Genomic DNA, 12,361 nt, shown 5'->3' on the forward strand with positions numbered 1-12,361 from the left:
GAGGGAGCGGAGGAGCTTTAGTTTCTCTAGCTCCCTTCCCTAGATCCTTGCTAGGCTTTGCAAAATGTCTATTCCACTAGGGATTGGAATTCCCTCTGGAAGTTCCAGTTGGTTATGGTGACCTCTGCTGGTCAGTAGATCAAATTTAAGACAATAGGGCCAATTTCAGCAGTGTCAAGTGGTAAATCTCTGTCTGGACTGCACCACTTTAGGTTGTAGGTGGGGGGTTGGATGCACTCTTCCCCTGCAAAACAAACTCCAAAACAAAATTGCATTCTCCATATATGTAGGGAAAGAAAGGGTTTTACCCTAATTATCTCCCTTTATTGAATATAACAGACATTTCTTCACCCCTTGATTTCAATTTGAATATGTAAACTGGCTCCCAAGTCTAAAGGCAATCAGTTCAAAGTGTGATTTGACCACATTTTAGCCTTTCCCAGAATCTTGGTGAAACTAAAAAGGGGCTTTCTTCTATGAGTAGAGAGAGTGGTTGAACTTGTGCGGCTTTGACAGTTAACCCTCTTCCTATATTCTCTCTGTCTCATTTCTTGTCTCCAGGACCCTGGGTTTGCAAGCCAAGCACTGATCAATAAGAAGCTAAATGATTACAGAAAAGTGAGGTAAATTCCTTATACTTTCTTTCCTTCCTCTTTGGGATTTCTCTTCCCGCTTCTGTCAATCTAGAATTAGGTCTAGCTCTCTCTACAGTGATAACCTGCATCTGGGCTGCACCCCTTTAGACTGCTGATGGGGTTCATGTCTCTCCATACAAAAGCTTTTCCTATACATAGAAAGCAAGCTTAAGAAGGATAAACTAGGCTAGAACTCTTCTTAACCCTAACTTACTAGTTTTCCATGTTGAAGAATTTTTTTGGGGGGTGTACAAAAAATTGTTCTATTGGATTAGACCCATCTGCAGTCTGAAGTGGTACAACTCAAGCACAGGTTTACCACCACAAGAGAGAACTAGGCTTTGGCCTCTGTTCCTGTAGGTAGAGCTTTGCATATCCCCTGCAAAAGTAAACAAAAAATAAAACACAAAACACAAAATAAAACAGCCCTCTAAACGCCAACTTTAGATCTATGACTCTAATAAAGCATATTTGTGCAATATTGCATAGTTTACTCTCCCTTCAATTATTTGGATCTGCAAACAATTTGGGACATTATAAAATGTGGGTGGATTGCTTCTTGCTCCCCAGATGTTGTTGGACACTAATTCCATCAGCCCCAGCCAGCATGGCCAATGGTCTAGGATGATGGGAGTTGTAGGCCAACAACATAGGTTCCCCACCCCTTATATGGAATCATTTGGAATGCAGATTCAGGATGAGGTACTTCCATTTGCACCCTAAAGCAGTTCTTGGCTGGGTCATTGTCTAGATTCGGGAAGATGTTCAATGTCCACCTATCTCAGTGCTATGATGCAAGGTTGTGTGTAAATGTACTCCCATTTCATGGGTTGTTTGAAGGAGCAAGGTAGGTTGCTTATCAGTAAATAGATAGTATTTCTGGCATGGGTGTCCCAGCCTGTTGGTCAAGCATCCCATTTCCTCCCACTGTTTTCCTCATTACTCTTGTGCTGAACATTGTGCTTGTGTACAGCAAATGCACAAAGAGCAACAAACAGAGATCAGTTTGAAAAAGAAACAAAATGAAAACTGGTACGAGATGCACTGATATGAGATGTGCAGGATTGGAGCCACTCTGAATTTCCCTAGCAGCATTTCCTGCTTTATTCCTTCAAGCCTGCCTAAGTAGCTGTGGACATTGGGGTTCAGTGTGGAAGTCAAGGGTACTACATATTCCTTTTACAACTGTCATACCCTACTGGTTAAATAGTGTCTCCTCTCATTATTAGCTTCTTGTCCTTTACCTTTACATGTTCCTCTTCTGTTGCAGCTCCTCTGGGACCAAACCAGATTCTTCACCGAAAGGTCCTCGTGTGCCAGGGGTGAAGTCAGAACTGCACAAGCAAATAGGAGCAGGCCCACCCCGCTCCCCGCGGCAGGACGCAGTCGCACTAAGAGGTATGAGGGGCTTGAATGTGTGTCTGGAAAGCACTCTGCGTATCTTGCAAATTAATGTCTAGAGGGAACAAGTACATTTGTGAAAAGAGCCTAACTTTTTAAAAAAACTGACAGCTTCTGTGGCTCAAATCTTCCTAGATATTCTGCTCACTGATATGGAGGTCCTGCTGCCTCATCCCAGCCACATGGAGGGATTGTAGTTGTTGTCACCATCATCTATTTAATTTATATCCCACTCTTCTACATGAACATGTCCTCAGAGCCATTTATATTTTGTATTTAAGGAACAGTAAATGACAACAGGGGTTGCTGGTCAGAAGTCAGAGTGGCTTAGTAGATATAATATAGTATCTTTGGAAGGCTTGGATTCAAGTCCCACCTCAGGCAAGGACTCACTTGATGACCTTGAGTTCCTCAGTTTCTTGCCTGCAAGTGTGTGTGTGTGTGTGTGTGTGTGTGTGTGTGTGTGTGTGTGTGTGTGTGTGTGTGTGTGTGTGTGTGTGTGTGTGTGTGTGTGTGTGTGTGTGTGTGTGTGTGTGTGTGTGTGTGTGTGTGTGTGTGTGTGTGTGTGTGTGTGTGTGTGTGTGTGTGTGTGTGTGTGTGTGTGTGTGTGTGTGTGTGTGTGTGTGTGTGTGTGTGTGTGTGTGTGTGTGTGTGTGTGTGTGTGTGTGTGTGTGTGTGTGTGTGTGTTAGCCAGGCTTCTCCCTATCAGACTGACTCTTCATGTGCAAGATTATTTTTCTAATGTGAGATAGCATCTTCAATTTCCTACCTAGTCTGATTGAGGGAAGGACATCCCAGGAAGGACTCTTTCATTGTATATTATTTCTCCCCATTGGAATCTGCTCTGTGTGGGTCTGTTTACATATATTGGTTTACATTAACCACATGATGATTTGCAAGTGTGCAACAGCCTTAAGAGAGCAATTATTACAGACAGAAGATTCAGCTGCAGGTCACTAACAGAGTGAAACATTAAGAGATGTATTATTGACCGAGATGCCTGCCTGCATTTGTGAGACCACTATCAAGAGATGTCAGGTTGCTGGGTACCAGGAACAGGGCTTTTTCAGCACTGACCTCTCAACTGTGAAGTTCCTTCCCTTGAGAGGTATGCATGGCTCCTCTCTTTGGCTTCTTCAAGTGGACCTAAAAAAACATTATTTCACTCTCTGTTTTAGTGAAGGTTTTATGGGCTTGGGGTTGGGGTTGTTTTCGCTCCTGTTTTTTTTAAAAAAATCAATTTTTGATACACAGTTTTGTCATCTGCAAGTTCCTGACACAATTTACTAAATTTATTGATTAAAATAAACAAAACCACCCTCTGTTTCCTCCTCCTTTTTCCATCATGCCTTTTCTTCCTCACTCTTCCACGTAATCTAACCTGCTGTCAATCCCACATGCCCTCTTCATGCCTTCTGACATTCTGAGTCCTCTGCCTAGAACAGCCTCTATTTTCACTTCTGCTTGCTTTCATTGACAAGAACATGACAGGGAAAGTCCACCACAGAATATATTTTTTCTGTCAAACAGATTTGCATAAACTTGCCCTTAGACCAATGGTGGCACACTGGATCTGGCCAGCCGGCTGTGTTCTTACCTCCTTCACCCCCTGCCCACCTGACATCACAATGACACCAGATGACCCATTTTTCTTGCCTGTATGTTTTGAAATGAAACCTCACAGGCAAAGGTACAGGGCTTTGCAGGTGCCGAAGATTGACTGATTGTTGGCACTTATAAAGCTGTGGGCCCTGGCAAGCACTGATCAGCTGATCAGTGATGCCTGCACACCCCACTTTTGGCAAGGATCCACATCTTTGCCTTCCTCACACCTGACACCAATATAAGATATCAGGTTCAAGGGGAGGTGAGTGTGGCTTGGCCAAAAAGGCCTTTTGGTCCAAACGGGGAGGCCTTGTGGGCCTAATTAGGCCTGGATGTTGGCGGTTCCCCACCTCTGCCTTTATAGACCATTGTTTTATTCATCTGATTCAACCTGCTGTGCTTTTTCACTTCCTCCTCCTCTTTTATTTCTCAGCCAGTGATTGTGCATTTTATCCTTTCTTTCCCTTCTTTCTTCTGTCCAGATGACAGTGTTCCTCAGAAAGCTCCTTGGGGTATCAACATAATGAAGAAGAACAAGAAACCTGCTCCAAGGGCCTTTGGTGTGAGGCTAGAAGACTGTCAGCCTGCCCCTGACAACAAGGTAGGTCCTTTTCCATTGCTTTGGATGCAGTTCCCTGCATGTAGACAGCACATGCCTTATGGAGAAAGACTTTGAGCTTTGCTAAGGGTCAAAATCCTGATTATGAATTCTGTGGCAGGCTAACCTACAGAAAACCTTGCCATTCCAAGGACCATGCCCTGTGCTGTGCACTTTCTGTTTGCAGCCTTGTCACAGATACTGTATGTTACCTTTAGATAGCAAAGTCTGCCAACATGCCTGTGTAGTCACTGTGTGCAATAGAAAGAGGTGTGCAGTGGGAGGTTGATGTTTATTGGCCTGGTGGGAAGAGCTTGATTTCACAGATACGGTCTGCAGAGTACTTGTTGAAGGGCTGGGCGCTAAAACTATACAGCCCTGGTGCCCAGCATGGTTGCCACTCGCCACATGTGATGAAACGGCTACTGACCTGTAGTGAACTGGTGCTTTACTTCTACCACCTATTTTTTAAAATAATTTTTAAATTCCTTTAGACATATACCAGTTCAAAAAAGTATGCCTTTAACAATCAGATTTATCTTTGGGTCCTACACACTGCAAAACACACTTTGACATCTACAATTCTCAACTATCTCAAGAGCTTGTGAGGTTTCTTTCTTTGGAGAGGTGCCTTTTCCAGACGAATGTGATTTTACTTCAGAGTACTCTGTGTTTAAAAGATGGTTCAATTGTTACTATGTAGAGTCATATTTTAAATCGAAATGAGTTTGCGGTTCTAAATACAGTTATTCCAAAACTGTTTTCAATTTTTGGTTCAGTGTGGCTTGGCGAATCAGCTTTTTCTGCAGTTAAAAGGGTGAATCTAAATATAGGTCACAGATATTGGATGAAAAATTGGAGGCAAAATTGAGATATAGTCTCTAACTAATTTGATGCCTGATTTTCCTGCACTACTTAATGAAAAGATATGTCAGATTTCTTATTAATACTATCAGTAAATAACATTGTTGTGTATTTTTTACCCTCAAAAATAGTTTAATTTTTTACAGTTAATTTTTTTATCATGTGGTGAAAATGTTAATCCATTTGCCACAGTTTTGGCAAGTATGAAAAAACCTTTGGCCACCACTGCTAATTATACAGCACATTTCTGTTCAAGAAAGATGCAACATGCTGCTAAAGGAACACCTCAGGCTTAACAGCTGGTTTGAGACATGATGTTGTCTGTGTTTTTGAAGGTGTGAGACTCCCGCATTGCACGTCCACTTAAAATACAGTGTCCAAGTTGCTGACATACATATGTCGCCAGTGGTCCGAACTAAAATGAACTCCAGAGTGCATGGATTTGACTGCAGGAAAATTTTTAGTATGCCAGAGATTTATACAATATATTTCCAGGGGATATGAATTGCTCATGCTTTTTACCTTTTGGGGCTGGCCAGCTAGTTAAGGCTCCCTAAATGGGGTGGCACCTAGTCTGGCATCACTCCCATTTGCTTCTGCAGCTTTAATTCCCACACAGAACAGGTGGCTTTGCTTTTTTAACGTCTCCGAGACTGTTGCTGTCATCACCTCTGTGTTTTGCTTTCTGCAGAAAGTCCCCTTAATTGTGGAAGCCTGTTGCAAGGTGGTGGAAGATAAAGGCTTGGAATACATGGGCATCTACAGGGTCCCTGGGAACAATGCTGTGGTGTCCAGCCTCCAGGAGCAGCTCAATAAAGGGTCTGCGGAAATCAACCTGCAAGATGAGGTGAGAGCAGAACTACTTTCCCCCTCCCTGGCTCCTGTCAGCCTACTGTCAGTCTTCCCCCTTCCCATCTTCCCCTTCACAAGTGTTGAAAATTCAGCAGTTGTTGTTGTTGCTAGGTTGTACTGCCACCTAATGCCACTTGGATGTAGTACAGGCAGTATGCATACATAGATACAGATATAAAAACTACAGAAGCTTCACTTTGGCTCTTGACTTACAGAAACAAGAAATGAACAGCTGAGAAACTGAGGCAAAATCAGGAGCTCCCTGACTCAAATCCCTCTGCCATGAAATCACTAGCTGTCCTTTAGGAAGCCATTCTCTTTCTCTCTGCCCTCTAGAGTTAAAATATGAGGATAATAATAGTCCTACCTTACATGGTTGTTGTAAGGATTACTGCAGGATGATATATGTTTGGTGGGGAACCTTTGGCGCATGAGGCCATTTTCCTCAAACCATGCTCACCTGCCCCACACCTGACCTATTTGACATGGGGTGTGGGACAGATAGAGACATAGCTGGATCAGCTGCGTGACCAAGTTCACTATGAATAACTCCATTGTATAGCTGATCCTTGAAGAAAGCAGGGTTGAAGTCACTACCCATCGGCTGATAGGCAGTGACTTCAAATCTGCTGGGTTGACTGCACATTTGTTGGGTTATTTTTAACAAAAAAGAGGGAAGGGGGCAGTGGACATTATTTATATCCTTATTTCTGAGCATCCCCCTTTAGGATGCACACCCTAATGTGTTGAGGGGGTTTGAGAGTGTTGACGAAGCTAAGAGCAATGCCGTCAGGAGTCTAGACCAAGAGGCTAAACTCCTAGCAGGGGCACCCAAGGCTGAATGGTCAAAGCTGAGACACCAGACTAAGATGCATCCAAACTGAGAGGAAGGCAGTGGTAAACTACCTCTGAATACTTCTTACCACGAAAACCCTATGAACAGAGTATCCAAAATGCAACACGAGATAGTGCTGGAAGATGAGAGCCCCAGGTCAGAAGGCACTCACTGAGCTACTGGGGAAGAACAAAGGACAAGTACGAGTAGCACTGTGACTAATGGCGCAGCTGGGTCAAAGCCGAAAGGAAGCCCAGAGGCTGATGTGCACAGAAGCGAAAGGAGAGTTCGGAGTTGTACGACTTACACAATAGGAACATGGAATGTGAAAAGCATGAACCAGGGAAAGTTAGAAATTGTCGAGCAAGAAATGGAACATATCAACATTACAATACTTGGCGTGAGTGAATTAAAATGGACGGGAATGGGACATTTTCAATCAGACAACTACAAAATATTTTATGCAGGAAATGAGAAATTAAGAAGAAACGGGGTTGCTTTAATAGTGAGAAATGATGTAGCAAAAGCAATTAGGAGCTACAACGCAAGGTCTGAGCGAGTGATATCAATGAGATTAAACGGGAAACCTATTAAAATAACCATCATCCAAGTCTATGCTCCAACGGCAAATGCAGAAGAAGAGGAATTGGAGAGATTTTACACAGAAGTACAGGAAGAAATTGGTCACACACCAAAACAAGATATGCTGATAATCATGGGGGACTGGAATGCAAAAGTAGGAACAGAGAAGAACTAGGAATTGTGGGGAAATGGGGCTTAGGAGACAGAAATGAAGCAGGAGAAAGACTTACTGAATTCTGCAAAGCCAATATTTGTTTCTTGCAAACACATTTTTTGAGCAACCGAAAAGAAGACTGTACACATGGACATCACCAAATGGTCAATATAGGAATCAAATTGATCATTTAATTGGTAGCAGAAGATGGAGAAGTTCCATACTTTTTGCGAAAACAAGACTAGGAGCAGACTGCGGTACAGATCATGAACTGGTTGTATCGAAAATCAGAGTAAGCTAAAGAAGAACAACAAAGCAATCATAATGCCAAAATACAATTTAAATAACATCCCAGAAGAATATAAAGATCAAATAAGGAACAGATCTGAGGCTTTAAACTTAGTTGACAGGGAACTAGAAGAACTATGGATTGAAGTCAGAGACATTTTCAGGGAAGAATGCAAAAAGACAATACCTCCAGTTAAAAAGAAAGACCTCAATGGATGGCTGACAAAACTCTTAAAATGGTTCAAGAGAGAGGGAAAGCAAATGCAAGAGGAGATAGAAACATGGTCAGAACCCTAAATGCAACAATACAGCGACTAGTACATAGGGACAAAGAGAACTATTACAATAGTTATTGTATAGAAATAGAAGAGGACAACGAAAAGGGAAGAACAAGAGCCCTATTCCAAAAGATTAGATAAATGAAAGGGAAATTTAAACCAAGAGTAGGGATGTTGAATAATTAACAGGGGAACACACTGACTGACCAAGATGAAATGAAGATGGAAGCAATACACTGAAGAACTCTCTAAAAGAGATGCTAGGATGACAGATTCATTCATGGAGGAACCGTATGATGAAGAACCAGAAATTTTAGAATGTGAGGTGAAAGCTGCTCTTAAAATACTTGGAAGAAACAAATAACCAGGAACAGATGGCATACCAGTAGAGTTGCTACAAGCTGCAGAGACTGAATCTGTCCAAATTTTGACAAAAAATTGTCATGAAATATGGAAAACTAAACAGTGGCCCACAGACTAGAAGCGTTCAATATATATCCCAATTCCAAAGAAAGGGGATCCCAGGGAATGCAGTAATTATCGAACTATTGCCTTAATATCCCATGCAAGTAAAGTAATGCTCAAGAGTCTACAACAAAGGTTCTTACCATTTATGGAGGGAGAATGCCAGACGTCCAAGCTGAATTTAGAAAGGGAAGAGGTACCAGAGATCATATTGCAAACATATGTTGGATAATGGAACTGAGCAGGGCAGCCAGATGGGGCGCTGGCCCGATGGCCCCTGGAGCTACAGGGGCCCCGTCAGCCACCCCTCCACTCTCCTTCCACGATCTGTGCCCACCCCCCCACCTGTCTGCGGTCTTTTACCATTGCCCTTAACGAAGATGGCGGCCACGGTTTCCCTAAGGTATTGAAGCCCCTGCCGCCATCTTAGTTGATGGCAGAGATGCACGTAGCACGCACGCGTGCTATCAACAAAGATGGCGGTGGAGGCATCATCCCCTTAGGGAAACCGTGGCCGCCATCTTCGTTAAGGGCAATGGTAAAAGACAGCAGACAGGTAGGTGGGGGGCCGCGTGCATGTGCACACAGACGCACACACACACGCCAGGGCCCAGGGCAAGCTGATGCCCAAGGGCCCCGGCATTCCTGGAGCCGGCCCTGGAACAGAGCAAGGAATTTCAGAAGAAAATCACCCTGTGCTTTATAGATTACATCAAAGCCTTTGACTGTGTAGATCATGAAAAACTATGGAATGCTTTAAAAGAAATGGAGGTACCACAGCATCTGCTTGTACTGATGCACAACCTATACTCTGGAGAAGAGGCTACTGTAAGGACAGAATATGGAGAAATTGATTGGTTCCCAATCTGAAAAAGTGTGAGACGGGTGTATTTTATCACCCTATCTGTTTAATCTATATGCAGACCATATCATACAAAAAGCGGGATTGGACCAAGATGAAGGAGGTGTGAAAATTGGAGGGAGAAATATCAATAATTTAAGATATGCAGATGATACCATATACTAGCAGAAACCAGTGATGATTTGAAACGAATGCTGATGAAGTGAAAGAGGAAAGCACAAAAGCAGGACTACAGCTGAGCGTCAAGAAGACTAAGTTGACAATGAGGACATTGAACTTGTCAAGGATTATCAATACCTCAGCACAGTCATTAACCCAAATGGAGACAATAGTCAAGAAATCAGAAGAAGGCTAGGACTGGGGAGGGCAGCTGTGAGAGAACTAGAAAAGGTCCTCAAACGCACAGATGTATCACTGAACACCAAAGTCAGGATCATTCAGACCATGGTATTCCCGATCTCTATGTATGGATGTGAAAGTTGGACAGTGAAAAAAGGGGATAAGAGAAAAATCAACTCATTTGAAATGTGATGTTGGAGGAGAGCTTTGCGCATACCATGGACTGCGAAAAAGACAAATAATTGGGTGTTAGAACAAATTAGACCAGAACAGTCACTCAAAGCGAAAATGATGAAACTGAGGTTATCATACTTTGGAAACATCATGAGAAGACATGATTCACTAGAAAAGACAATAATGCTGGGAAAAACAGAAGGGAGTAGAAAAAGAGGAAGGCCAAACAAGAGATGGATTGATTCCATAAAGGAAGCCACAGACCTGAACTTACAAGATCTGAACAGGGTGGTCCATGGCAGATGCTGTTGGAGGTTGCTGATTCATAGGGTCGCCATAAGTCGTAATCGACTTGAAGGCACATAACAACAACAACATTTCTGAGCATGCACAAAGGAGTAAATGCAGTTGATTACTTTGGAAAGAAAGAAGGTAAATATGAAGACATGCTCAGAAATCAAATAAATGACAGAGAATTGGACCAGCATTAGAAAGTTGACATGATGGCCATTGGATTTGAGAGGCATCTGCATTTGAACAACATTACAAGCTTTGCAATACCAGATGAAGATCTTCCTATCTGCCCAGGCATTTTAGATTAAAAATGTTTTTGCTTTTTTTGGAACTGTGGTTTATCCTGTTTTTAGCTTTTGGGTTATTTATCTTGTTGTCTTGTGTGTGTGGGTTTGTGTTTCATGTTTACGTGTTGGGGGTTTAAATCATATTTTTTTATGTTGTGTGAATTTCATTCACACTTTTGTACACTACCCTGGAATCTTTCAAGGAAGGGTGGCAAATAAATTAAAAATGCAGCTAGCCATTTACAAATGGTGTAGATTTGATATACGAGAGAAAAGATAGCTACAGACTGAGCTGGAGAGCAACTGGAGAGCCCTCCCTCCCCATATGTGTGTGTTGTGTCTGTCTGTCTGTCTTTCTCGCACATACACACATCCTGTCTGTCGGCTACAAATCAGAACTCATTTTCGAAGAAAGGATGAGCACCTAGAGCAGAAGGGGCCAACAGTTTTTTTTCATACTTGCTAAAACAGTGACAAATGTGTTAATATTTTTGCTACATGACAAAAAAACACATTAACTGTTTTTGAGGATGGAAAAATACAAAACAATGTTATTTATTGACAGAATTCGTGAGAACTCTGAAATATATTTTCATTAAGTAGTGCAGGGAAATGTGGCATCAAATCAGTTAGACTACATCTCAATTCTGCCTCCAAATTTTCATCCCAATATATCACGACCTATATTTTGATTTCACCATTTTTACCACAGAAAAAGTTGATTCAGAGAATCACATTGAACCAAAAATTGAAAACAGTTTTGGAATAACTGTATTTAGAACCGTGAACCCATTTCAATTTAAAATAAGAGTCAGTCTACATCATAACAATTGAATCATCTTTCAAATATTGAGTGCTTTGAAATAAAATCACATCTATCTCGAAAAGGTGCCTTTCCAAAGAAAGAAACCTCATAAGCTCTTGAGATAGTTGAGAATTGTAGATGTCAGAAGCGTGTAGGACCCAAAGGCAAATCTGCAATTGTTAAGGGCAGAGGTACATGTATAAAAGAATTTTGTTTAAACATTTATTTTAAAAAATAGGTGGTAGAAGTAAAGCACCAATTCACCACAGGTCAATGGGACTTGGGGGCACTGTTTTGCAGTGGCTCCATTCCTTCCTGGAGGGACGAACCCAGAAAGTGGTGCTGGGGGATTCCTGTTTGACCCCTTGGCTGTTGGCCTGTGAGCTCCCTCAGGGCTCAGTTTTGTCCCCTATGCTATCTAACATCTACATGAAACCGCTGGGAGAGGTTGTCCGGGGGTTTGGGGTTCGGTGCCATCAGTATGCTGATGACACCCAACTCTATTTCTCCTTTCCACCTAATTCCAAGGCAGCTGTCTCAGTTTTAAACCAGTGTCTGGCATCATTGGTGGACTGGATGAGGGTGAACAAATTGAAGCTTAATCCAGACAAGACAGAGGTGCTCCTGGTCATTCGTAAAGCGAATCAGGGAATAGGGATACAGCCTGTGCTGGATGGGGTTACACTCCCCCTGAAGACACAGGTTCGCAGTTTGGGTGTGCTCCTGGACTCAGCTCTGAACTTGGAGGCCCAGGTTTCTGCAGTGGCCAGGAGTGCTTTTGCACAGTTAAGATTAGTGCGCCAACTGCACCCGTTCCTTGAGCCGTCTGATCTGGCCATGGTGACACATGCCTTAGTTACATCCCGTTTAGATTACTGTAATGCTCTCTACGTGGGGCTGCCTCTGAAGACTGTTTGGAAACTTCAGTTGGTACAACGTGCTGCAGCCAGAATGCTAACTGGGGCTGGTTACAGGGACCATACTACCCCCCTGTTAAAAAAGCTCCACTGGTTGCCAGTCTGTTTCCAGACACAATTCAAAGT

The 12,361-nt window shown here is 42.6% G+C and overlaps 1 protein-coding gene across 4 annotated transcripts in view; it reads left to right on the forward strand.

Annotated features, from left to right (window-relative positions):
• Positions 1 to 12,361, forward strand: part of ARHGAP23 (Rho GTPase activating protein 23) — a 221,296-nt gene that overhangs the window by 175,684 nt on the left and 33,251 nt on the right. For all 4 annotated transcript variants that reach the window (XM_061588157.1, XM_061588156.1, XM_061588155.1 and 1 more), the window contains exons 13-16: positions 562 to 623; positions 1,906 to 2,033; positions 4,124 to 4,242; positions 5,795 to 5,950. In XM_061588157.1, the coding sequence (XP_061444141.1) occupies positions 562 to 623; positions 1,906 to 2,033; positions 4,124 to 4,242; positions 5,795 to 5,950 (465 nt within the window). The remainder of the gene's footprint in view (positions 1 to 561; positions 624 to 1,905; positions 2,034 to 4,123; positions 4,243 to 5,794; positions 5,951 to 12,361) is intronic.

This window comes from Rhineura floridana, chromosome 11, assembly GCF_030035675.1.
Source record: "Rhineura floridana isolate rRhiFlo1 chromosome 11, rRhiFlo1.hap2, whole genome shotgun sequence".
NCBI lineage: Eukaryota > Metazoa > Chordata > Lepidosauria > Squamata > Rhineuridae > Rhineura > Rhineura floridana.